This window comes from Bufo bufo, chromosome 8 (assembly GCF_905171765.1).
Source record: "Bufo bufo chromosome 8, aBufBuf1.1, whole genome shotgun sequence".
In the NCBI taxonomy this organism is placed as follows: Eukaryota; Metazoa; Chordata; class Amphibia; order Anura; family Bufonidae; genus Bufo; species Bufo bufo.
This window is the reverse complement of record NC_053396.1, coordinates 177,116,047-177,143,940: the sequence shown is the minus strand read 5'-3', so window position 1 is coordinate 177,143,940 and position 27,894 is coordinate 177,116,047. Positions and strand designations below refer to the sequence as shown.

Here is a 27,894-nt window from a genome sequence, read left to right as displayed (position 1 = left end):
TTGGGTTACAGCGGGACCAAAATGGCTGTGTACTAATTTGTCTCTTAGGTTGGTCCCCCTTCTGAATGTTATAGAGGGGTGCGGGCTCCCCTCGGGTTATAGACGGGGCCACCCCTTGCGGGGCACGGACCCCGTGTTAGGTCACCAGGGCCAGGATAGGTCAAGTAGGGAGGCACTAGGGTTAGTTTCTTACAGAGGCTACTCTAGTACCTGGCCGTCTGGACACCTCGGATGTCTGCATCCATCTGATGGAGTACCTACCTGCTCCATGTGACCTCCTCCTGCAGTAACCCACTACACGCGGTTATCCAAGTGAGGCCTCCTTTAGATCTGGTAAGACCTTTCCATTTCTGAATTACCTGACTTCCTACCGTCTTACCCTAGACACTAGGAATCACATGCGTCCTCCATCTTGGGCCCTCGTGTTGTTTATCACAGGCCTAGGGAGGACGGCACCTGGACGTGTGCCTAACCATATACACTTGGCACTTTTCTCCAGGGGCATTGTCTGTCTTTTTTTGTATTTTTGTTTGTAAGGGGTCTTTTACTCCCTCCTGGGAGAACAGACACATTAAAAGTTATATTTTAAATTGTTACTGCTCCCCTTCGTTTCATATACTTTACTCCCTGAGCGGTACCCAGGTGTACTGCCTCCGCAGCTACATATCCTGGGAAGACACTTATTTTGCTACACATGATCCCTCAGCTGACGAGGGATCAAAGAAAACAGAAAGTGATAGTTTGCAGACAGACTGATTTTTAACACCTGTCTCTCAGAAACGACAAACCTTTTTAATAAAGACCAATTGAAAACATGATTTTTAGCCCAAAATGAGTAAAATGCAATCATACTTTTAAAAAAATGCCCCGTAGGTGTTCATAGCCATTAAGCCTTGTATGTTCAGTTGACAGTTGCCTCCTTTCTTCACTTAGAGGACATCCAGGTTATGTTCTTGGACGGTAAATGGGAAGCACGTGCCGATTTCTCGCAGGCTGATGTACACAGACAGATCGCCATCGTCCTGAAGACGCCTCCTTACCATGATCTGCAGATAAGAGACCCAGCTCCTGTCCAAGTGTGTCTCCAGAGGATCACAGACGGGATCCGCAGCGAGGGGATGATCTTCACATACATGCCGCGTAGCAGCGGTAAGCGCATGCCAAAAGGATATCTGGTCATCAGAGATCCAGAATTGTTATTACATGGGGAATACATGTAGCTATTAAAACAGGCATGTCAGGAGCGGTGACAGGTCCTCTCTAAGTGTATAAACAGTATGCAGCAGTCACCACTAGAGGGGGCTTAGGAGCCTACTGCATACACCACTAAGTTCAGTGCATACACAGTATACAGCAGACAACAGGAGAGGGAGCTTTGAATCTCACTGCATACTATTGTGTCATCTCAGACTTTGATGGCATATCACTAGGATTTGGCGTTAAAGTTGGATAGGTGCGGGTCCTGCCTCTGGGACCTGCGCCTATCTCCAGAACGCATGCCCGGCATGCTCTTCATTAATCCTATGGGAGTTACAAAAATAGCCAAACGAGCACGCTTGGCTATTTTTAGCTTTTCCCTATAAATGATTGGAAGGCGGCCATGCATGTGCCATGTGCGACTGCTCTCCATTCATTTTCAGCATCCTGTTCTGGAGATGGGTGCGGGCTCCAGAGGTGAGACCCGCATCTATCTGACATTGGTGGCATATCCTAGCGATATGCCACCAGTGTCGGACACAACCCCTTTAATATTGGGTTTAGCGTGTAAACAGTATGCAGACGGCTCCCTCTAGTGGCAACTGCAGGCAACCAGAATGTTATGTTTTAAAGTGGTTAATAGGCTGAGGATGGTGCCAAAGTAAAAAAAAATATAAAAATCTCCCATGGTATGAATGCTCTGGATCCAGCCATGAGTTACTGTCTCCTCTGGACCGGTAGCGTGACATCCCATGTACATGCACACCACCGGCGCTGGCCAGTCAGTAGCCCCAGGGCTGATCTCTGTCACATGCTGCTCCCGCGCAGGTCACAGACTTCTACCAGTCTTATGCATCTTCCCATAGTCTTGGTAATCTTTTCCCACAGATTCCTTTGGATTACGCAAGAGGCGGCCCTGTCTCTCTTCTCCCTTTGAAGATCTTAATGGCCTGGGTAAGTACCATGATCCTTTGCAAGATCAAAGTTTTGAACTGCACGGAGAGTGACGATATTGTCTGAATTTTTCTTTTTTTTTTTGCAGATCCGCACGGGATTGAAAGTAAAAGGAAGAAAGCCATACCTGACTTCCGGGAACACTGCAACACCATTTCAGGTACAGTCCTTATGTACCGCCATATAGACACGCTCAACGTACTGATGTCCTTCGTGCAATATAATGCTTCTTATGCGGTGACAAGGCTCACTAAGGTCAATGATTCAGGAGAGATGTCCCAGACCAGGGATGCTCAACCTTCGGCTCTCCAGCTGTTGCAAAACTACAACTCCCAGCATGCCCTAATAGCTGTATGCTGTCCAGGCATGCTGGGAGTTGTAGTTTTGCAGCAGGTGGGGCATCCCTGTCCTAGACGAGCACTATGCCATGGTCACCATCAGCACAGCAAGGGTCCGGTACTTCTACTACTGCTCTGGTTCTCAACCCAGGGCCCAAAAATGTTCTGCAATGTATGGGCAGCATGTTTTTTAATACTAGTTACAGGAAAGCTCCGCGGTCAGACAGATCTTGTCTAATTATGGGCCATTCTCATACTCTTGAGCTGAGAGTGAACAATACTTTAAAAAGCACTGAAGGGGTTATACTCACAGCTACCAGCAGAGGGCAGCATAACTAAAAATACCTCTGGTGTTTACAGAGTCCAAAAATATTGGTGTTGGGGGGGACAGAACCCAATCTGTGAATCTCTTGTTAGATACAGGACATTTTCGAGGCCTGATTTAAGCAGTTCCACCTACATTGGGGATTGGCACATGATATTGTTTTTCACTTTGCACAATCCTTATTTGTAAGAAGAGTCCTCCTCCTGGGACCCCCAGCGATCATCTGTGGGCGGAACCTGGAGCGCCACCACAGGGAAAATGAATTATTACACAGTGCCCGCTAGCATCCGTGGGCCGTCTGTGTAATGTAGGGCAGAACAGGTCCTCGGGATGTGACACTGCAGTTGAGGGTTGAGTAAATGTAGTTATTTTGTTCTAAAGGCTTATTCGTTGTTCACACCCGTATTTCCACCAGGATGTATTTGCACATGGAGTGCAATATAGGTCAACGCATTGGACCCATATATTTTTTTTATCCACAAGTGTGAGAATTAGATTGTAAGCTCTTGCGTTAGGCCTCTTTCACACGGGCGTCCCGGATTATTTGCTGCTGATGCGTCGCGCTTGCCTTGCGGGAAACCCGCGCGCGTAGGCACGCAATTGCAGTCAGTTTTGACTGCGATTGCGTTTCCGATGTTCAGTTTTTTCCACGCGAGTGCAATGCGTTTTGCACGCGCGTGAGAAAAAACTGAATGTGGTACCTAGACCCGAACCCGGACTTCTTCACTGAAGTTTGGGTTTTGTGTTCTATTAATTTTATTATTTTCCCTTATAACATGGTTATAAAGGAAAATAATAGCATTCCTAATACAGAATGCTTACAAAAATGTGGCTTTAGGGGGTTAAAAAAAATAATGAACTCACCTCATCCTCTTGATCGCCCAGCCGGCGTCGTCTTCTTTCTTCTTCTTTCAGGACCTGCAAAAGGACCTTTGATGAAGTGGTGAGCGCGATTACGTCATCAAAGGTCCTTTTGCAGGTCCTGAAAGAAGAAGAAAGAAGACGATGCCGGCTGCGCGATCAAGTGGATGAGGTGAGTTAATTTTTTATTTTATTTTTAACCCCTCAAGGCACATTTTACTAAGCATTCTGTATTAAGAATGCTATTATTTTCCCTTATAACTATGTTAAAAGGGAAAATAATACAGTGATTAGACTTTAATGGGGTTGCTCATCCCTAGCAACCATGCGTAAAAATCGCACCGCATCCGCGGATGCTTGCGATTTCCACGCAGCCCCATTCATTACTATGGGGCCTGCGTTGCGTGAAAAACGCACAATATAGAGCATGCTGCGATTCTCACGCAACGCACAAGTGATGCGTGAAAACCACCGCTCATGTGCACAGCCCCATTGAAGTGAATGGTTCTGGATTCAGTGCGGGTGCAATGCGTTCACCTCATACATTGCGCCCGCGCGGAAAAACTTGCCCGCGTTCAGTTTTTTCCGTGCGAGTGCAATGCGTCTTGATGCGTTTTTCATGCGCGTGATAAAAAAAACTGGTGGTTTACAAACAAACATCTCCTAGCAACCATCAGTGAAGAACGCATCACATCCGCACTTGCTTCCGGATGCAATGCGTTTTTTCACTGAAGCCCCATTCACTTTTTTGGGGCCAGGGCTGCGTGAAAAACGCAGAATATAGAACATGCTGCGTTTTTCACGCAACAAAAAACGCTCATGTACACAGGCCCATTGAAATGAATGGGTCCGGATTCAGTGCGGGTGCTGTGCGTTCACATCACGCATTGCACCTGTGGGGAAAACTCGCTCGTGTGAAAGGGGCCTTAGTCCTGTATTTCTCTTGACAGACTGTGCTCGAAGACTAGTACACAGAAAGGTCAGTTGTCCAGCATTGGTCCAATGAGTGTGGCAGGCCAAAATGCGTAAGCTTCTCAGTTTGCACAATGTTTGCTGGACTAAAAGAAGTCAAGAAATATATAACTATAAAAAAATATAATGTTTTATATTGAAGTAGTGTAACCAGAGTTGTGGTTGGTATAGTTAACTCACAAGGGTACTTACTCTGTGTGAGGACAAATACCACCACCAAAATACATGTATAATACACACAGAGTGAGTGGAAGATGATAAAATGTGGCTCCCCCTAGTGGTTCCTGCAGGTACACAGTTTTATAATATGCTATGTGAGGTAAAGCAGAGGATTTGTCGGGTGTAAATATGTTATAAATACATCGCTCATTCTGAACACCATATTTTTCACAGCATATATTGCACTTTTTCCAACATAGAACTTTGGGAAATTGGGCTTAGGCCTCTTTCACACTTGCGTTGTTGGGATCCGGCATGCACTTCCGTTGCCGGAGGTGCCTGCCGGATCCGTAACAACGCAAGTGTACTGAAAGCATTTGAAGACGGAACCGTCTTCCAAATGCTTTCAGTGTTACTATGGCACCCAGGACGCTATTAAAGTCCTGGTTGCCATAGTAGTAGTGGGGAGCGGGGGAGCAGTATACTTACAGTCCGTGCGGCTCCCCGGGCGCTCCAGAATGACGTCAGAGCGCCCCATGCGCATGGATGACGTGATCCATGTGATCACGTGATCCATGCGCTTGGGGCGCCCTGACGTCACTCTGGAGCGCCCGGGGAGCCGCACGGACGGTAAGTATGCTGCTCCCCGCTACACTTACCATGGCTGTCAGGACTTTAGCGTCCCGGTAGCCATGGTAACTATTCAGAAAAAGCTAAACGTCGGGTCCGGCAATGCGCCGAAACGACGTTTAGCTTAAGGCCGGATCCGGATCAATGCCTTTCAATGGGCATTGATCCCGGATCCGGCCTTGCGGCAAGTCTTCAGGATTTTTGGCCGGAGCAAAAAGCGCAGCATGCTGCGGTATTTTCTCCGGCCAAAAAACGTTCCGTACCGGAACTGAAGACATCCTGATGCATCCTGAACGGATTACTCTCCATTCAGAATGCATTAGGATAATCCTGATCAGTATTCTTCCGGCATAGAGTCCCGACGACGGAACTCTATGCCGGAAGACAATAACGCAAGTGTGAAAGAGCCCTTAGTTTATTTTTATTTTTTGATAGGGCATCTGTCAGCAGATTTGTACCTATGACACTGGCTGACCTGTTACATGTGCACTTGGCAGCTGAAGGCATCTGTGTTGGTCCCATGTTCATATGTGTCCGCATTGCTGAGAAAAATGATGTTTCTCATCCGTCTCATTGGGGGACACAGGCTTTGACCATAGGTATAGCTGTTGGCGCTAGTAGGCGAACACTAAGCACACAAAGTGTAAGCTCCTTCCTCTTCAGCTATACCTTTCCTGCAGTGACCAAGCTAATCAGTTTTTAGCTTAGTGTCTGTAGGAGGCAGACCTCCCTGCGTTGCAGGTCTGCTGATTTTTTTGTTTTCTTCTTTACTTTTTTAGCGGGAAACTTCAGGCAGTCCGTAGAACTCCGCTGCAAGACGGGCAACTCCCAGCGCCCTCCGTTCGGGTGGGCGGTTGGCTTCATGTGTTTCGGCATGTTTGGCTTGCTCACATCTCCAATGCGTGGGTGAGGGAGGTCATTGCAGAGGGCTACAAGCTGGATTTCAAATCCTCCCCTCCGTCCCGTTTTTGTCGGTCGTCTCCTCCGGGCTCTCCCTCAGCCGCAGATTCATTTTTTTCTGGCAATTCGCACGCTGCTGCAGCAAGGTGTGATTGTTCCGGTTCCTGTGCAAGACCGTTTTCAGGGGTTTTACTCCAATCTCTTTGTGATTCCCAATAAAGACGGGACGGTCCGTCCCATTCTGGACCTCAATGCTCTCAAGCGTTTCCTTCGCGTCCGCAGATTCCGGATGGAGTCACTGAGGTTGGTCATTGCGTCCATGGAACCAGGGGAGTACCTGTCCTCGATAGACATCAAGGACGCTTATCTTCATGTGCCCATATGCGTCAGTCATCAGAGGTTTCTCCCGTTCACAGTGGGTCAATTTCACTACCGGTTTGTAGCCCTCTCGTTCTTCCTGGCCACGGCTCCCAGGGTCTTTATGAAGGTTCTGGCAGCATTCATGGCCCTGCTCCATGCCAGGGGGATCGTGGCGATCCCTTACTTAGACGACATCCTGGTGAAGGGTCCCTTGTTCCAGGGGACGGCGGACAGCTTGAGCATTGTTCTAGACACCCTGGAGCGCTTTGGATGGATCCTGAACAGGCAGAAGTCTTGTCTTTATCCATCGCAGCGGTTCACTTATCTGGGCATGGTGTTCTTGCCTCCGGAAAAACTATCCGCTCTCCATCTTCAGATTCTCCCCTTGTTGCGGCCAGCTCTGGTTCCCATTCGTCACTGCATGCGGGCGCTGGGGTACATGGTCTCTGCCTTCGAAGCAGTTCCCTATGCTCAATTCCATACCAGAACGCTTCGGCGAGCCATTCTGTCCAGCTGGGATCGCTCCCCAGCCTCCTTGGATTGGCCAATGCGTCTACTTGCCCCAGTGCGCCGGGCCCTCAGATGGTGGATGGTCTCTCCGATAACAACGGACGCAAGCCTCAAGGGTTGGGGGGAAAGTGTTGGAAAATATCTCTGTTCAAGCGCTATGGCCACGCGAGGAGCGCTCCCTTCCAATCAGTGTTCTGGAGTTGAGGGTGATTCGGCTCTCTCTGCGACATTGGGCCGACCATCTGAGGGGTTGTCCGGTGCGGGTTCAGTCTGACAACTCCACGGCGGTGGCATACATCAATCACCAGGGCGGCACCCGGAGCCCGGCAGTCATGGCAGAGACGGCGCTGATTCTCAGCTGGGCCGAGAAACATGTTCCGGCACTGTCTGCAGTTCACATACCCGGCGTCAACAACTGGATCGCAGACTTCCTCAGTCGGGAGCGTCTTGATCCCGGCAAGTGGGCTCTTCACCCGCAGGTCTTTCAGGCCATCTGCGAGAGGTAGGGTCGGCCGGATGTGGATCTCATGGCCTCACGGTTCAACAACAAGGTCGAGGACTTATTCGCGTGGTCCAGGGACCCCATGGCCCTGGCATGCGACGTGCTGATGCCATGGAGTCGGTTAACGTTTCCTTACGTGTTCCCGCCTCTTCCTCTCATTCTGCGTCTTCTCAGGAAGATCAGGTCCGAGGGACTGCCCGTCATTCTCGTGGCCCTAGATTGGCCGCGCAGGGTGTGGCACATGTCCCTAGTCGCCCTTCTCGCCGACTAACCTTGGCGCCTTCCTCTCCGGGAGGACCTGCTGTCGCAGGGGCCGATCTTCCACCCGAATTTAGGGTCGCTACATTTAACGGCATGGCTGTTGAAGCCGCCGTACTGAAGACTCTGGGTTTTTCGGATGCGGTGGTCCAGACTATGATTTGGGCCAGGAAGCCGTCGTCTTCCAGAATCTACCACCAGACCTGGAAGTCCTACTTTAGTTGGTGCGAGCAGCCACAACTGTCTCCCGTTCGTTTTTCTTTGCCGCGACTTTTGGCTTTCCTGCAGTCGGGCATGGACTTGGGGCTGGCTCTCAGCTCCCTCAAAGGTCAAGTGTCGGCTCTCTCCATTCTTTTTCAGTGGAATTTAGCTTCCCTTTTGGCAGTTCGGACTTTTCTGCAGGGGGTGGCGCATGCTGCACCCCCTTTCCGTTGTAACGGGGTTCCGAAGGTGCACTCGGTCCCGCAGACCCCCAGACCTGATGCTTAGCTTTGGGAATGAGGATCTGTGTTTGACCCCATTCCCAGGGCGGCTTTACTAGCTGGGTGGCTCCCTGCTCCTAAGTCTGCCTTGAGCGCCGAGCTGATCACTCGGTGCTCAACTGGTTGGTCTGTCGGTCATGTGACGCTGGCCACGTCACATGACCCTCACTCCCCACTATAAATACAGGCAGCCTGCTAGTCACAGGTTACCTGTTAATTTCTAGGTTCCTGGCTATTTGTTGGACTACTGAATACTCACCTGATTCCGTTCCCTGACTATCCTTTGCCTGCTCCTCCTGTACTGCGCATCCGTCCTGGCATTGTGACCTCGGCTCCCACCTGACTACTCTCTTAGGACTCCTCTTGTACTTCTCTGCTCTCCTGGTATTTGACCCCGGCTTCTCCTGACCATTCTTAACCCTTTGTACTGCGTAGCTCTCTTGGTTCTGACCCGGTCCGTTCATGTTCCGTATTTTGTCTTGTCTGTCTTCCCTGCACGTATCCTAAGTTAGGGACTGTCGTCCAGTTGTCCCCTGTCATCAGGACTCGTGAGGCAAGTAGGCAGGGCCAGGGGTGAGGGTGGAGTGCAGTGGTCACTATCCCTCCCCCTGTGTGTGTGTGGACGTGACCATTACATCCGTCCTCCATTTGATCCTTGGGATCTTAATCTAGTGCGCAACGCTCTCCAGTCTTCACCGTTTGAGCCTTTGCAGCAGGTGTCGCTGTGCTTCCTATCTGTACAGTGTCGGTACTTGCGGCTCTGTCATGTCGGTCGCCCTTCCTCTTCCTCCATCAGGATAAGGTGGTCCTTCGCCCTGTGCAGTCCTTCCTGCCGAAGGTAGTGTCGGAATTCCATCTAAATGAGGAGATTATTCTCTCTTCATTTTGTCCGGGCCAGTCTCATCCTCGGGAGCAGGCGCTCCATACCCTGAGTTTGGTATGAGCTGTTCGGATTTATCTGTCCCAGACTGCATCTTTCCGGCAAACGGATTCCCTGTTCGTGATTCCACAGGGACCGAGACGAGGGCTGGCAGCGTCAAAGACTTCCATTTCCCGGTGGATTTGTTTGGCTATTGTGGAAGCGTACCTTGTTAAAGACCGGGCCCCGCCTTTCCGGGTTACTGCTCATTTGGCTCGGGCATTGGGGGCCTCTTGGGTGGTGCATCACGGGGCTTCAGCCCTCCAGTTGTGGAGGCGGCTACTTGGTCGTCTTTGCATACTTTTTCCAAGTTTTATAGAGTGCACACCTTTGCGTCTGCTGACGCGTCTCTAGTCCCTGCAGGAAGGGATCTAGCTGAAGAGGGAGGAGCTTACACTTTGTGTGCTTAGTGTTCGCCTCCTAGCGGCAATAGCTATACCCATGGTCAATGCCTGTGTCCCCCAATGAACGGAAGAGAAACGGGTTTTACGGTAAGTACAAAAATCTAGTTTTTCATACATGCAAATGCAAATGAACCTCTAGGGGCAACGGGGGCATGGCCGTTACACATAGAGACTCTGCTCTCTCTGCAACTGCTGCACCCTCTGCACTTTGTTTGATAGGGCCAGGCAGTGTACAAGTTATCACTCCTGTCTGACCCTGTCAAAGTGCAGAGGACGCTGCAGTTGCAGAGAGAGCGGGGCCTCTAGGTGTAACGGCAATGCCCCTATTGCTCCTAGAGGCTCATTTGCATATATTAAAACATAATTTTTCTCAGCAATGTGCGCACATTTGAACATGGGACCAACACAGATGCCTTCAACTGCCAAGAGCACATGCAGCAGGTCAGCCAGTTTGATAGGTACAGATCTGCTGACAGATGCCCTTTAATTGAAAGATTATTTCAAGAATAATAACAAAAAGATAGAAATCTCACTGGTGAGCCCATATTAAGCTCTGCCATGGGCTCATCTTTGTATGCCCCTGGCCTAGAAACATATTAAAGAGGAATTTTTAGCCTTAAAACACAAAGAAGTTCAAAGTCGGAGCCTTCATAATCTAGAAAGTGGGGCATTTAGGGACCTGGGTACTGCTGCCTCTAAGCCAAGTGATACAGAACCTGGTCTAGAATTTAAAGGTTATTGTCTACATCCCTGGTGGTCTAGGGCAGTGAATTGGGTAAGCTAACTATGGCTGGTGGCCTATGACAGTAAACATGTTGGTGTTTAGCATCCTTTGTGATCTAGGGCAGTGAAAGTCCTAATGGCAATATTACTGTGGTCTTGGGCAGTGAAGGGGTTCAAGGTTAGATTTCTTGGTGGTCTAGGGTATTGAGGGGTTAATGTCAGTATACCTGGTGGTCTGTGGCAGCTAAGTGGATAGGAATCCTTGGTGGTCTAGGGCAGAGAGAGTTTTTCATGTTAATATTCCTGGCAGTCTAGGGAAGCGCTGCGTGTTCCTTCGATATGATCATGCAGACGATTCAGTACAGCTCTGCCCAATCTTTTATGGGAGAGCTCAGGGAGTATGACCAGATCTTCCCTGAGTGAGGGTGACATCAGAGCTGTGCAGCTGCATAGTGGTTGGAGGTCCACTATAAGTCCCAGAGAGCCCCTTTAAACTCTGCAGGAGATAACTTACAATACTTTTCTTGAATTGACAGATAGCATGTTAAAGCCAGTATAACTGGATATATTACCTGCAGCATATGTTTAATATTTCTTATTTATATTGTATCCTGATTTTTGTGCATTTTTCAAGATTTCAGCCCTGGACCATTTTGTGGCCTTGATTATTTGCCTCTCATGCACCAAATGGGCGCCGGTGAACCTACACACCATGAAATTGAAGATACTGATGAAAACTTTGCTGCACTGATTTCATGGATACCCGGGGAAATTGATGATTTACCAGAAGACATGGCCTTTGAGAACTTTCTGCCTGTTACGGAGGCTGAAGAAACAGCCAGTGTGGTGGGTCTCAGCCTTGCCCTCACTGGCCGACAGTTGTCAGATTGTGCCTACCCAGAAGACTCAAGAATGGGTGGTTGCTGACCTCATGAATGGATTTCATTATCCTGCACTTCACTTTGAGAACCCAATGGGATCCCATCTGACACCGCGCTTTTGACTCCATGGTGAGAAAAGCACCTTACAAACGTTTGTTGTTGTTGTGGACACATCCTAAATGGAGAGAAGATCACTGAACGACACCACATTGGACTTAGAATAATATTTTTTTGAGTCGTAACGTAAATGTAGAACTTAATCGCCTATCCGCTAACCAAGACGAGTAGGAACAGCATTAACACCCCACTACATTTCCTCCACTATGTAAAAAAAATTAGATGGTTTGACAAGTATAAACCACTATAAAAGGCTAGTGGGGCAGACGTCCATGGTAGGTGACTATAAATGGAGTGTGGTCAGGGAGGACGGTGGGGGTGCACTTTATTCACAGTTACTTCACGCTATCTAACAATATGGCTGCAGAGTGGTCACCACTAGGGTGGTGGATAAAAAAAATTTCATATTGGGAAGAGGGTTTTTGTATTGGAAATCATGTTTGTGATATACGGTAAGTAGCCATTAAAAATGTAAAAAAGCAGCAAAGTCAAAGCACTAAGATTTAATGTAGATATTAATAAAGATCATATTTTTAAAAACATCTTGTGTTACACGTGTGTGGTCTGAGGTTAGTCACCTAGCAGAGAAAAGGCCACGAGTGATGAACATATTGTCCTGGAGGTTGCTGCATATATTGTAGTCCTATAGTTGGTTATGGGTTTAGTCTTTTCAAGTTCTATAAGTTACCTAAGCGTCCATTAGCTAGCGAAGAACTTCATCTTCATGATCCCGATACATTTAATTGCAGGAGTTGACCAAGACTAAATCGTTACTTAACGTATGTGGAGAGCGACAACAAGAGTGATGGGCACAAGAAGGTCCACAGGCCAAAGCACACATCCCGGGGCTTGCAAACTCTGGTTGTATGGTCAACTCTCTTATGCCATGGCTCTTAAATAGAATTTTGGCCTGGCCTAAGATGGTCTTGTATTCCTCCATGTCAGAACAATGAACGTGGAGAGAGGCCACACCGTGGTCTGGAGCAAGGGCCCATACGTGAAGTTCATGATGTCCGTTATGGCCGCAGAGCGAGTCTAGGTCCAGCTTTAGGCTCTGTAATTTAGCAGATGGAGGAACAGCTTGGAGAAGAATGCTGCCATTTTGAACAATGTCTGAGTAGACCGAAGCAATGATGATTACTATAGAGACCAAGGAGAGAGCGGGGTCTAGGTAGTGCACGGCTGGGTGACTGAACAGGTGGAGCAGCAAGCTGCTGGCGAGAAGGAGTGATGAAGGTGCAAGAGAACAGAGCATGCGCAGGACCAGATACCACCTGGGCTGATGTTGCTGTAGTCCCGGTAGACACAGACCTGGTGTTAAAGAGGAAATAGATGTCATATGGATGAATGGTAGCGATTGACAACACAAAAACATGTACATAATGCAGAATGTGTACTGGGGCTCGCCACCTATTACTATGTGCCTTCTATAATACTGTCTGTTTCTGTGCAAGAGGGGCCTTTGTACTCCCTTAATCCGCAGGGCCCAGGTGCAGAGGTAACACCTCCTATAGCTAACCCACCCCTGGAAATGCTTTACATATTTTCTCAAACTTTTCTGTGCTTTTCTGAAAAAAAAGTTGATGGATGCAGAACCTCGCCTTTGCTTTACGACTCAGGCATTGACTATAAGGGTGAAATTTCTGCACCAAAAAATACGTTCCATACATCTGAATAAGGTTGAATGTCTATATTTGCCACTTGTCTGTTCACCTTGTTTACCACCAGTGGTCCTAATCCAAGGTGTAACAAATCTACGTAGCAGAACATGTGGGATTTTAAGGGGTGTGAGTATACTGGACCCCTGTAATGCACATGATACATTTTCACCAATGTATAATTGCTCCAAACAAGCTGAACATCCCCTCAAGAAAATGAATTCTAAAAGTGTGAGCACTTTTGAACATGACCGGTATGCGCAGTCAGATTGCCCATTTCACAATTACACTTAGGCCAAGTTCACACTTCAGTTATTTGATCAGTTATTTCCATCAGTTATAATGAGACTAAACCAGGTTCAGGTCAAAAACACAGAACAGGTGCAGATCTTTCCATTATACCCGATCTCTGAGTAGGCTTCCCTACGGGTTTTGGCTCACAATAACTGATGGAAATAACTGATCAAATAACTGAAGTGTGAACTCAGCCTTACTAGTCTCTTTGGTACCCTTAATGCAGGGATCAGCAACCCTTGGCACTCCAGCTGTTGGGAAACTACAACTCCCAGCATGTTCCTTCTACTTGTGTGGGAGTTTAGAGAAAAGCTGGAGTGCCGGAGGTTGCTGACCCCTGCCCCCTTAATGCCTTGCTGTTTTTAGGGCCAACATTCTTTACTGATTTAAAAATAAAAAAAATAAATAGAGTTGCCCTTAGTGTTTTACAGTCTGCAGGATTTTCTGCATGACCCTGACACAAATAATCCATCAGAAAACACGGGGTGAATCTGCTGACCTCTTCCATCTTTGGCCCCTGGCAAGATGAGGGTGCAGGGCTTAAAGTGGTAGTCTCATCTCAGACAATGTCTTATAGACGCCGGTCCCACCTCTGGGACCCTCACCTATCTCCTAAACGGAGCCCCGCAAAGTGGTGGCTGGAGGACTCCGGTCCGGCCACCACCAAGCGCTCTCCCCTTAGAAGTAAATAGGAGCGCACCGCGCATGATCGGCCACCGCTCCCATTTATTTCTATAGGCCAGATGGAAATGGCCGAGCTATTTTCGGTGGCCCCATAGAAATGAATGGAGGGAGGCTGCGCATGCGCAGTGCGCCCTCCCCCACTTTCGGGGCTCCGTTCTTGATATAGGTGCAGGTTCCAGCAGTGGGACCCACACCTATCAGACAATGGGGGCATATTGTAGCGATATGCCCCATTGTCTGAGATGAGAAAACCCCTTTAATTTTCGTTTTGTCCCACAAACAGAGCACGGCAGGGAGGCTCTTGCTCTAGCCACGTGTTTTACAGCCAGACACAGGACAGTACGAAGGAGGAGGGGGAACATAGCTGATTCCCTCAGTTTTATTTGTAATATGAGACCAAGGAGCACCAAGGCTACAGAGAAGGTAAAAAGTGCTGGGCGTTTTTTTTTTTTTTTATTTATTTATTTATTTTGTATTTTCTTTAGTGTTCCTTTTAATATACAGTACAGACCAAAAATTTGGACACACCTTCTCATTCAAAGAGTTTTCTTTATTTTCATGACTATGAAGGCATCAAAACTATGAATTAACACATGTGGAATTATATACATAACAAACAAGTGTGAAACAACTGAAAATATGTCATATTCTAGGTTCTTCAAAGTAGCCACCTTTTGCTTTGATTACTGCTTTGCACACTCTTGGCATTCTCTTGATGAGCTTCAAGAGGTAGTCCCCTGAAATGGTCTTCCAACAGTCTTGAAGGAGTTCCCAGAGATGCTTAGCACTTGTTGGCCCTTTTGCCTTCACTCTGTGGTCCAGCTCACCCCAAACCATCTCGATTGGGTTCAGGTCCGGTGACTGTGGAGGCCAGGTCATCTGGCGCAGCACCCCATCACTCTCCTTCATGGTCAAATAGCCCTTACTTTCAAAGTTTTCCCAATTTTTCGGCTGACTGACTGACCTTAATTTCTTAAAGTAATGATGGCCACTCGTTTTTCTTTACTTAGCTGCTTTTTTCTTGCCATAATACAAATTCTAACAGTCTATTCAGTAGGACTATCAGCTGTGTATCCACCTGTCTTCTCCTCAACGCAACTGATGGTCCCAACCCCATTTATAAGGCAAGAAATCCCACTTATTAAACCTGACAGGGCACACCTGTGAAGTGAAAACCATTTCAGGGGACTACCTCTTGAAGCTCATCAAGAGAATGCCAAGAGTGTGCAAAGCAGTAATCAAAGCAAAAGGTGGCCTACTTTGAAGAACCTAGAATATGACATATTTTCAGTTGTTTCACACTTGTTTGTTATATATATAATTCCACATGTGTTAATTCATAGTTTTGATGCCTTCTTAGTCATGAAAATAAAGAAAACTCTTTGAATGAGAAGGTGTGTCCAAACTTTTGGTCTGTACTGTATCTTTATAGCAGTCACAGCCCCAGTTTTTTTTCCTGATGCAGAGTTCCAAATAAGACACTAATATGTTGTCACACTGGATTTTGCAAATCTGCCTACAAAATTCAGAGCACAATGCGTTTTTTTCTACGTGTTTTTAATGGGTATTTATGTCAATACAAAACTGCATCTTCAGACCGTGGTTTGTGGCGTGGATCCGTGCAGACATGTATGTAGTGTTTTTTTTGCCACTTCCCATTCATTTCAATAAGAAATTCAGTGCAGATTCTGCCCCAAGATAGGGCACGCTGTTTCCTTCTTTTTTTTTTCTTTTCTTTTTTTAGCATGACAAAAAAGCAAGTGCTGATTCTGTGGCTTTTTTTGGAGCCGATTTTTGAGACGGAAACACGCCAAAATCAGCGCCAAAAAAGCCCAGTGTGAACTGGCCCTTAGACGTAAAGGAAAAATGATAAAATTCTGTCCACCTGCAGTCACTACTACAGGATGCTTATTATTGAGTTCAATACATAAAAGCTCCCTCTAGTGGTGGCTAGATTCAGAGATTTATGGCAGTTTTACAGCTCGGTATCAGAAAGATAAGGCTCTGACTGCTATAAAGATATATTTTTGGGAAATCAGCACAGAATGTTTGACCTAATTAGATTAAAATGTTCAAGGGTGGCTATTTACATTAAGTAGGGATCTATTTGCCCTGCATATGAGATCATATTAAGTCTCCCAAAACCCAATGTTACATTCCCTGCTATAAGCAAATGTACCAAATGTGTTTTGTGCTTTGCCAACCCATTTAACAGACCCCAGAACCAGTCTAACCTTGAAACGCTCCAGTAGCAGCCATATAAATGACATTGAACAGCAGCCCGAGGACTCCAGCCACAAAGACGAGAGCGGGACGGTGAGAGTGGTGCGGATGCACGAGATGTCCGAGTGACCCTAGGGTGAGAGACAGACAAAGGGAGGAAAGAAAGAGTGGGGAGAGTAGCGAGAAGAAAGTGGAGAGCCGGGCCTTGGCATACGGGAGTAAGGTAGGTACGTGGGTAAGGATGAGACTAGGACAAAGGGCAATGACGAGCGAGAGCGTGTGAGCGGAGTCAGTCAGAGTGAGCAGAGAATCGGACAGCCGGCTAAGTATAATCTGCGTTAGAAAGACAGCCAACGAGACTGCGAAGAGCAAAGCGTGTGACACCATTGTGACAACTACATAGAAAGTGGTGAAAACATGGGGAGGAAGAATAAAAAAAAATACAGTCATGAAAAGAGAATCCTAAATATATTACCAGATTATAAATGGGTCAGTCCGATAACAAAAACTAGTAAGGCCATGTGCACACCGGACATCTGTTCTTGTCAAAACCTGTTCATTTACAGAGATAAGCGGCACTACATAAGGCACCACTTATCTCTTCCTGCAGAAGACTGTTACAGATCACTTTTAAAGGAATTTTCTTATTACTCAATCAACGTTGGCCATATTTCTCCCTCTTACTCATCATAAAGAGGTTCTGCAGCAGCTGGCGAGTGTATTATAGGCAATAATGTACACGACTATAAATGATAAAGAACATTATAAGTCACCCCTGAGTTTTGTGACCTGTGTACATGTTTATGGCCACAGAGCTTGTAATATTAGAATTGACATCATCCATGTATCAGGCACTTTGCAGGATGAGGCCACATCATACCCTTGTCTGCTCTACCTCATGGTACAGGTGACAGCGGAGGCTAGAGGTGACATTTTTAGATTTTTTATATCTGTTTATTCTTTTGAAAAATCCATTAACCCCTGCCTGCCACAGTGATTTTTGCTCAGTTTTTTTTTTTTCCCATTCGTATGAGGGGTTGTACTTTCGAGTAGCACCATTTCATATTCCATATGATATAGTGGGAAGCTGCAAAAAAATTATTAACGGGGTGGAACTGGAGAAAAAAAACAACTGCACCATTGTTTTCCAGATTTTGTTTTTACAGCACTCACTTGTGCCATAAAAATGACACATGACTTTATTCTGTGGATCAGTTATACCAGATTTAGGACACATTCACACGACCATGTCCGTTTGGGGAATCCCAACCGCGGATCTGCAAAACACAGGCGCTGCCTTGTGTGCACCCTGCATCGCTGTGCAGACGCATTGACTTCAATAGGTCTGCGATTCTCATGTTGCGGACAAGCACTTCTGTGTGTTTCCGGGTTCGTGCCATGTCCTATCTTTGGCCGCATCTTGCGGAAGGTGGGACCCATTGATATCAATGGGTCGACAACATGATATGGGGTGCACACAGGCAGTACTTCTGTTTTTGTAGATCCCCGGTTTGCAGTCAAGTTTTAATACTGTTTTTTAAAAAAAACTTTGAAAAAAAAATTCTTTGCATCTCCATATTCTGACACACACACCTTTAGATTTCTGTCTACGGAGCTATGTACTGAATTTTTTTATTTATTTTTATGGGGCGAGCTTTTTATTGATACTATCTTGGAATATGTATGACTCCTTTTTAGTAAAAAAAAAATTTGGGAAGTAGAAAAAAAACTAAGCATGTGCTTCCAATTCAGTGAGCAGGACAGAGAAATTAGAAAAAGAGGAAACAGCAGGTGGCGCTATACAGATAGGTTCCATTGAATAACTTAGTGGCTATAATACATTTTTAATTACATCCAATTGCAAAAGTATTCAGGTGCTGGTTTGGAAACTGTAGAATATTTTTCGTAGGACAACCCCTTTAAAGTTTCTGCACAACCCCTTTTTAAAGGGGTTCTCCAGGCCTTTACCTAAAATGGGTCTTTCAGCTAACCTGTGGAGAGAATAATGTTCATGCAGCTGAACAGAAAGAAATATTAGCGCATCCATTCGGAACGTCGGAGCAAGAGTCAGCAGCCAGACCGGCGGTCATGTGATCATCAGACGGGATTGTAAAATCATCAGATCGGTGGAGCAACGGAAGGGTATTCTCTCCACAGCTTAGCTGAAAGACCCATTTTAGGTACAAGCCTGGAGAACCCCTTTAATAGGAACCTTATAATGTCAGGCCTGGGATCCATCGCGTGTGGCCATGCCCCTTTTTGAAAACTCCTTCCCTTTCCACTTAGGGCGCACACCCTTTGGCCTCTTTCACACAAGTGTATTAAAATCCGTCAGTATTCTGGCTCTGGAATACGCACGGATTCCTGATGATATAGCATCAGTATTGCTTCAGGATTCACTTGCCTATTGTTTCCTCCCTGCATTTTCGATGCACTCCCATAGACTGTAATATGCGTATTTGGAAACAAATCCGTACAAAACTCTGACATGCTGCGGATTTCAAAATTCTGACGGAAATGATACGTCCATGTGAATAGCTCTATTCATTAAGATTAGCAGTGGATTCCGGTACATAAAATCCAGCCCATATACGGACTGCAAATATGTTTGTGTGAAATAGGCCAATGTGATGCATCATGACCACTCAGGGCGGACTATAATGAAGCCACATTCGGACAGCACATACAATTAGTGTTCATTGAGGACTGCTTTCCTGAAGAAAAGCCCTCCGTGCACTGTGGAGGAGAGTCGACAACTTTTCCGGAAACCTTTTTTTTCCAAGAACCTCTGGAACACTACGGGAGAGTTGGGAAGTGTGGGTTAAATGTCCATGATCAGAGTTATCTCCAATCATGGTTACTGTCAGTGGAAGTCTGATGTGTAAAAACAGCAGGCAGGCGCCAGCTACATGTACAGCAGATATTGGGAAGGGGTTAAAGTTATTTATCAAAACTGGCCTTGTTGCCCAAAGCAACCAATGAAAATTCAGCTTTCATTTCTTAAACTGTTCTGGTAAAATGGAAGTAGCTCTGTGATTGGTTCTTATGGGCAAGAGTCATTTCTTCCTGGTAGTTTTCAATAAATGAGGCCTAGTGAGCTGGTTTATGAAAATGTTCTAAAAGAAAAAACAAAACATTTTGTTGCCCATAGCAACCAATCATTTCACAGCTTTAATTTTGTATTCTGCTCATGTAAAATGAAACCTGCTCTATGATTGGTTGCTACAGGCAACCAAGACAGGGCCTCATCTATTGAAGAGAAACCACTTCTGTTGCCCATAACAACCAATCACAGTTCAGCTTTCATTCTGTATTCTGCTCATCTAAAATGAAACCTCTTCTCTGATTGGTTGCTCCAGGCAACCAAGACAGGGCCTCATTTGTTGAAGGGAAAAGAATCCGCCTTTTTTGCTCAAGGCAACCAATCACAGAGCAGCTTTCATTTAGTATTCTGCTCATGTAAAATGAAACCTGCTCTATTAATTGGTTGCTACAGGCAACCAAGACAGGGCCTCATCTATTGAAGAGAAACCACTTCTGTTGCCCATAACAACCAATCACAGTTCAGCTTCCATTCTGTATTCTGCTCATCTAAAATGAAACCTCTTCTCTGATTGGTTGCTTCAGGCAACCAAGACAGGGCCTCATTTGTTGAAGGGAAAAGAATCCACCTTTTTTGCTCAAGGCAACCAATCACAGAGCAGCTTTCATTTTGTATTCTGCTCATTCAAAATGAAACCTGCTCTGTGATTCGTTGCTCCGGGCAACCAAGACAGGGCCTCATTTGTTGTAGGGAAAAGAAACCGCCCTTGTTGCGCATGGCAACCAATCACAGAGCAGCTTTCATTTTGTATTCTGCTCATGTAAAATGAAACCTGCTCTATTGATTGGTTGCTACAGGCAACCAAGACAGGGCCTCATCTATTGAAACTATTGTAGAGAAAAGAAACCACTCTTGTAGCCCATAGCAACCAATCACAGACCAGCTTTCATTTTGTATTCTGCTCATGTAAAATTAAACCTGCTCTGTGATTGGTTGCTCCAGGCAACCAAGACAGGGCCTCATTTGTTGAAGGGAAAAGAAACTGCCCTTGTTGCGCATGGCAACCAATCACAGAGCAGCTTTCATTTTTCAAGAGCAGAATACAAAAAAAAAGTATCTGCTGCGATTGGTTGCTATGGTTTAAAAAAAAATGATATTCAGCTTCTACATGTGAAGAAACATGTCCCTGTTCACTTACAGCAAACAAACAGAGACCTTGACTGCGAGGTGGAATTTAAACAAAAGTATATTAGAAAGTTGCAAAACGTTTCCTTGACCGTAGTCTCAATGTCATAAATGGCAAATCTGCAGAGAAGGGGGAGGGGAGGTGGTTGTACGACTGCACTGCCAGGAACATTTGCCTTTTGGGAATCTGGGAAAGTTGGGTGAATGCATTTGACCCAAAACATATGTGACTGGATGCATATGTAACGTGGCACTGAGACATAGAAGCAGTCATTCAGATTTCATTGATACCATGTAAATTGCAGGTAAGTAGCGGTGTCTCAAGCCCCGTCCCATATATTCCACTGCTGCCCTCAGCCTCCCCTCCCGGCGCTGCCAGTGGCTGGCGAATGCCTGTTTGAGGGGATGCAACAGGTTCGAAAAGCAGAGCTTCACTAATCACTTGTGAAACTTGCAGGGCATGCTGCAACAAGTAGTACTCCGAACAGCGGGAGAGCAACTGGTTGCTAGGGTCTCTGTCCAAAGAATGGAAGGACAGGCAAGCACATTCCTGAGTCTGCAGCAAGAGGGGAGATGAGAGGGGGCTTTACGGCGGCAGCTGATCCCTGCTTCTCATGGCTGTCACGTTGGTGGAAGTTTTCGCCTCGTTTCTCCCATTCACTGCTGGCTCCCAGGGCTGCGGAGAATCCTTCTCCATCCCCTTCCCTTGCAGTCACTTACCTTTCTCGCCTTCGTCCGCTTTCTGCTTCTTCTTTGTGTCTGCGTCGGCCCCCTCCATGGATCATGTGCTGGTCACACTCCCTCTTTCGTGTTAGGTCCCCTGGAGACTGTCAGCGGGGCTCCTCCACCCCTTGCTCCCTGCAGCACCACTTCTCCCACCTTGGGTCTTCCCTCCCAGCACCCGTCTCTCTCTGCCATTGTGGTATTGCCCCCTCTTATCAGCCCCTTTCTCTCCCCCCCCCCCCCCTCCCTGTCCATCCAATCCCTCCTTGCTCAGCTGACACCGGACTACAATGGCCACTTATATACAGCTATAGGGAGAGGAAGGCAGATAAGAACATCCAGTGGCAGGGTGCCAAAAGTTAAAATGAACCGTGTCACCCTGCACTGGCAATAAAGTCTCATAATCTGTGTCTCCATTACTGATAAATGTCCAGCATGTGCGATTCTTGAGTGTTCAGCTGTCCGAAGTCCAGGGATTTCCACACATCAGCGTTTTTTTCATACTCTATGTATATCTGAACATAGCAACGTAAAGATCTATTTAAAGGGAGTGTCTCACTTCAGCAAAAGGCATTTATCATATAGAGAAAGTTAATACAAGGCACTTACTAATGTATTGTGATCTTCCATATTGTCTCCGTTGCTGGCTGGATTCATTTTTCCATCACGTTATACACTGCTCGTATCCAGGGGTTATGACCACCCTTTAATTCAACAGTGGTGGTCGTGCTTGCACACTATAGGAAAAAGCACAAGCCTATGTGGACTCCCATGCTCCTGGCCACCAGGGAGGCCAGCACTTTTTTTTCTGTAGTGTACAAGCATGGCCACCGCTGCTGAATTGCAGGATGGTCGTAACCATGGAAACAAGCAGAGTATAATGTGATGAAAAAAATAAATCCAGCCAGCAAAGGAGGCAATATGCACAATCACAATACATTAGTAAGTGCCTTGTGTTAGCTTTCTCTACATGATAAATGCCACTTGTTGAAGTGAGACAAGCCCTTTAAGGCATCATGCACACAGCCGTGACCATATTTCGGTTGCAAACAACGGATCCGCAAAATACAGATACCTTTCGTGTGCATTCCGTATTAGGCCTCATGCACACGACCGTTGTGTGTTTTGCGGTCTGCAAAACGCGGATGGCGTCCGTAAGCGTAACGGCGCCGACAGCCATTAATATAACTGCCTATTTTTGTCCGGAAAACTGACAAGAAAAGGACAGGTTATATTGTTTTTGGGGACCACGGAACGGAGCAACTGATGCGGAAAGCACACGGAGTGCTGTCCGCATCTTTTGCGGCCCCATTGAAGTGAATGGGTCCGCACCCGAGCCGCAAATACTGCGTCTCGGATGCGGACCAAAACAACGGTCGTGTGCATGAGGCCTTATTCTCACTCCTCTTAATAGACAGAACTATTCTGCGCCGCACTACAGACATGTTCTGGAATTTGCAGAGCTGCAAAATGTATGGATGTATAAATGGGTCAGTGTGCTCTCCGCAAAAAATTTGGTTCGATACATATGCAAATTAACCTGAGATGAGTCCTGTATGTGAGATCAGTCAGGGACAGGACTCCTCTCAGGTTAATTTGCATATGTATCAAATCGTGTTTTTTTTACACAATAAAAGCACACAGAGCTATGGGGACTGGATATTGAGGATGTGCTAGCGACCATCTAGCAACCCATGTCCTCAGCTCTATACACAAAATCCCGGTGACAGGTTCCCTTTAATTGTTTCAGAAATGACAAGGAATTTGCAAATTATTGGAAATCTGGCAACTGGATATATAGCAACGTACAGGTACGCTAATAACCCCTAACGAGGGAATGCAACTGCGCCCACCAAACTGTCCCATCAGGGGGCTGGAAAATATCACGCCACATGTAACCCCAATATGACAACATGATGCCTTATCCACAACCCCAATTTTTACAAAATAAAAATGAATATTTCTAGGGATTCTGTAAGTTCAATTTTAGCCCCCTTGGTTTGTACTTTTGAGTGGGGGGGCTATTTATTGGTACCCATTGAGCCCACTAGTTGATTTGGACAGGAATCGTGCAAATGCTCTGATCCGCTGACAGGCTCACTTTACAAGGCCTTTCCAATTTACACCAAAATGGTTCTCCACCTAGGGCCTCATGCACCCGACAGCATTTTTCCCCCCACATCCGATGTGCATTTTTTGCGGATTGAATGCGGACCTGTTTATTTGAATGGGGCAGCAATAAATGCGGACAGCATACCACGTGCTCTCCGCATCCGTATGTTCTCATGTCCTATTCTTGTCTGTTTTGCGGACAAGAATAGGCATTTTAACAATGAGACCCGGGGAAAATGAGGGATGCACACTGCCGGTGTCTACGGTTTGCAGACCGCAAAATACATACGGTCGTGTGCATGAGGCCTAAATGTGATTGACAATACACTGTGACAGGATGCAGAAAAGCATAGCTGCTGCCAAGTTCGTTTTCAATACTTTGCTGTCGTCAGCACAATGTTAATTCAGGCTTGAGCTGAACATCTGTCTGACAATCTGGTTGTTAGGGATATAATGCCTAGCAACCACAGTCTTTCAACTGAAGTTTATATCAGTGTGTCAGATTACTCAGGTCTTTGTCTCAAGGCCAAATTATCACTAAAGGCTCATTCACATGACCGTATAAATGGGTCTGCATCCGTTCCATGATTTTGCGGAACGGGTGAGGACCCATTCATTTCAATGGGGCCGCAAAAGATGCGGATAGCAAACTGTGTGCTGTCCGCATCCGTTGTTCAGTTCCGCGGCTGCGCAAACAATATAGAGCCTGTGCTATTCTTGTCCGCAATAATAGGCATTTCTATAATGGGCCGCCCGTTCCGTTACACAAATTGTGGAACGCACACGGACGGCATATGTGTTTTGGTATTTGGCTGGGCCAGTCTGACCCAGTGAGAACCCCATTTGGAGATATATAACACATAACACACAGATATAGTATTCCCTCCTGCAATGGCCACATTTCATAAATGTGAGCAGTAATATAATCACTATGCAGAGCTAGAAATACTACGACAGGTTATACATTGTGAGGATTAAGGTGCCCCATACTGTGAGATTATAGGGGCATTTTATGTCACCTTGGAGCTTTGTGCTTCTGGTATTAAAAGCAGACATACTCCTCCTGCAAGTTTTAAAGGGGTTGTCCACTTTTTATTAAAGGGGTTGTCCGGGTACCTCCATTTTCACCCAGGCAGCCCCCCTGATGTTGGCATCGGAGCATCTCATGCTCCGATGCGCTCCCTTGCCCTGCGCTAGATCGCGCAGGGCACAGGCTCTTTTGTTTACAATAATACACTGCCGGGTGGAAGCTTCCGCCCGGCAGTGTGTTCGGTGACGTCACCGGCTCTGATGGGCGTGCTTTAGCGCTGCCCTAGCCGTTTAACTGGCTAGGGTAGCGCTAAAGCCCGCCCATCAGAGCCGGTGACGTCACCGGGCTTCCTGGTAGCCCCATGGAGAGCCCCAGTACATCACCGAAACTCTTGAAAATGCCTTTGCCCTGCGCGATTTAGGAGAGCATCGGAGCATGAACTGCTCCGATGCACAAGTCAGGGGGACTGCCTGGGTGATAATGGAGGTATGTGCGGGTTCAACTCTGAACCCGGACAACCTTTTTAAGTGATGTCTATCCTCAATAAGCCATCTAGTTCATCAGCGGAGGTGTGGGGTGTTGGACCTCCCCACCGATGAGCTAGTGATAGCCTATTGAGATAGACCATCACTTATTAAAAGTTGGACAACCCCTTCAATATTTTGTAGACTATAGCATAAGTCACACACCCCAAGTCACCGCAAAATGTGCAAAGACATGCAAACATTCTAAACATGGGTTATTCTGAATTGCATTTACATGAAAATACGAGGTACACTTTTGATCAAAATTGTGATGGCACCTACCAACGACACGGTGGCTTCTTTAGATGGGAACCTACACTATCAGGCCTGCCTCTCCTGGGTCTAGGCCTACAGAATGAATTCAGGGCAAATGTAGGATCTAGCTATAGTATGCCCTAACTAAAAGCCTTGGACAGATGGGTAGGAGTGCGCGGTCCAAATGAAGGCACTCACTCCTCCAAATGTGAAATGCAAAAAAAAAAAATTAAAGTCATGGTCCTATTACACGGACTGATACCCTGCCAAATTATCTGCAGAGGGGTACCTGCAATAGAGGCAGACCACGCGACTGTTATGGGGCCTTGGGGGAGGGGGGGCATGCAGTGCTTGCTCTTCTCTTCCCCTGTGTGCAAACACTTCATTTTCATGCAGCTGTCACTAGGAGGAGCACAATGCAAAGAAATTATTACAGCTTCCATTCTAGTTGTATTAATTCCTATTCACTGAGCTCCCCCTAGTGGTGGCTGTGGTCAGCCAGCTTTGTAATAGAAGAGAAGCTGGAGATTTATCGATGTTATTTTTGCCAGTTTTCTGGTGTAAATACATTGAGAAATATGGTGCATATATTTGAAGCACCTGTTTCACTTTTTCCGACATAGAAATCAGATAAAGTGGGTGAGGACAAAGGCAACTTTGTCTTATTACAATTAGATTTAATTAAAATTTCTTCCACTTGATAAAAAAAAAAATGGAACATTGCGCATGTTCTGCATTGCCTCAGTGTGATTGACACACGTACACTCAAAAAATAGGCGCAGGGGCCCCATACTAAGTTTTGCTATGGGGCCCTATGAGATGTGTACATCCTAGATTATTGGAGATGAGAATTTGTAGAAATGTTTGTCTCCGATAATTGGTCTGTGTAAGGGCTACAAATTCAGTTTTTTTTATGGCGTTTAAGCCGAAAACGGAAGTAGATTCAAACAGGAAAAGTCGTTACTGGCCTGTATACTTTCTTTCCTTTTTATGATCAGATTTTTGCTTCAAAAACGGCATTAAAAAACCTGCACATATGGCATCACCTTAAAGGGTTTCTGTCACCCCATTAAACCGTTTTTTTTTTTTTTCTTTACTAATATTCCCTATAGTGCGATCTCATGATACATAAGCAAATTAATCATTTTGGTTCAGTAGAATTTGCTAAAAATCGATTTTTAAAATATGCTAATTACCTTGCTACCAGCAAGTAGGGCGGCTACTTGCTGGTAGCAGCCGCATCCTCCGATGGTAATGACGCCCCCTCGGCATGCTGATTGACAGGGCCAGGGAAGGGAATCGTTCTCTGCTGGCGCTGTTAGAATTTGAAATCTCGCGCCTGCGCCGTACCTGTCTTCAATCGGCGCAGGCGCACTGAGAGGCGGCCGCTCTCTCGACCGCTCCATCCTCAATGCGCCTGCGTCGATGACGTCATCAAGTACACCCGGAAGAGATTTATTATTAATAATCGTTGGTGGTATAGTGTTAATAACTGTCATTTTTATAAAATTATTTATTCCCATTTCATTGGTGGTTTTTGTGGCAGCATGCTTATTATGTACATACTTACCTGATTCGAGCATCCAGCGACGTCACCAGACTCTCCGCCTCCTTCCAGCGATGCCGGCGTCTTCTCTTCCGGGTGTACTTGATGACGTCATCGACGCAGGCGCATTGAGGATGGAGCGGTCGAGCGAGCGGCCGCCTCTCAGTGCGCCTGCGCCGATTGAAGACAGGTACGGCGCAGGCGCGAGATTTCAAATTCTAACAGCGCCAGCAGAGAACGATTCCCTTCCCTGGCCCTGTCAATCAGCATGCCGAGGGGGCGTCATTACCATCGGAGGATGCGGCTGCTACCAGCAAGTAGCCGCCCTACTTGCTGGTAGCAAGGTAATTAGCATATTTTAAAAATCGATTTTTAGCAAATTCTACTGAACCAAAATGATTAATTTGCTTATGTATCATGAGATCGCACTATAGGGATTATTAGTAAAGAAAAAAAAACTAAACGGTTTAATGGGGTGACAGAAACCCTTTAAGGCCACCTGCACAAGATCCAAACAAATTTTCGTGCGGATTTATGTGCGTTTCTATGGAGTGCTTCCGTGGGTTTTCTGTTGCGGTGCGGACTGTCAACTGGTAACACCCACCTGGACCTTCATTACAACCTGCTGGCAATTCATTCATAACTTCTAGCAGAAATAATATTGGAACGGCATATCATAAATTCATAGGAATAGATGCTCCAGAATTGTTATTACTTGGGGAATGCAAGTAGTTACTAAAGTAGAAAAAGAATCTTTAACCACCTCAGCCCCCATAGCTTAAACACCCTTAATGACCAGGCCACTTTTTACACTTCTGACCTACAGTACTTTCACCGTTTATTGCTCGGTCATGCAACTTACCACCCAAATGAATTTTACCTCCTTTTCTTCTCACTAATAGAGCTTTCATTTGGTGGTATTTCATTGCTACTGACATTTTTACTTTTTTTGTTATTAATCGAAATTTAACGATTTTTTTGCCAAAAAATGAAATTTTTCAGTTTCAGTTGTAAAATTTTGCAAAAAAAAATGAAATCCATATATAAATTTTTCTCTAAATTTATTGTTCTACATGTCTTTGATAAAAAAAAAATTTTGGGGTAAAAAAAAAATGGTTTGGGTAA

General features: G+C 46.1%; 2 protein-coding genes across 4 annotated transcripts in view; one reads left to right on the top strand and one right to left on the bottom strand.

The window, feature by feature from the left end:
* RELB (RELB proto-oncogene, NF-kB subunit) overlaps positions 1 to 12,032 on the top strand; it is a 40,613-nt gene extending 28,581 nt beyond the window's left edge. For all 3 annotated transcript variants that reach the window (XM_040442409.1, XM_040442410.1, XM_040442411.1), the window contains 4 exons: positions 934 to 1,149; positions 2,086 to 2,151; positions 2,240 to 2,311; positions 11,129 to 12,032. In XM_040442409.1, the coding sequence (XP_040298343.1) occupies positions 934 to 1,149; positions 2,086 to 2,151; positions 2,240 to 2,311; positions 11,129 to 11,421 (647 nt within the window). In that variant the 3' untranslated portion in view covers positions 11,422 to 12,032. The remainder of the gene's footprint in view (positions 1 to 933; positions 1,150 to 2,085; positions 2,152 to 2,239; positions 2,312 to 11,128) is intronic.
* Positions 12,033 to 12,125: 93 nt separating this feature from the next.
* On the bottom strand, positions 12,126 to 21,496 carry LOC121009354 (zinc transporter 1-like). The gene is made up of 3 exons (XM_040442412.1): positions 21,300 to 21,496; positions 16,363 to 16,746; positions 12,126 to 12,803 (listed from the first exon to the last, which is right to left on the bottom strand). Exons 1-3 carry the CDS (start codon positions 21,355 to 21,357, stop codon positions 12,232 to 12,234), a joined length of 1,014 nt encoding a protein of 337 aa, XP_040298346.1. The 5' UTR covers positions 21,358 to 21,496; the 3' UTR covers positions 12,126 to 12,231.
* Between the last annotated feature and the right edge of the window lie 6,398 nt (positions 21,497 to 27,894).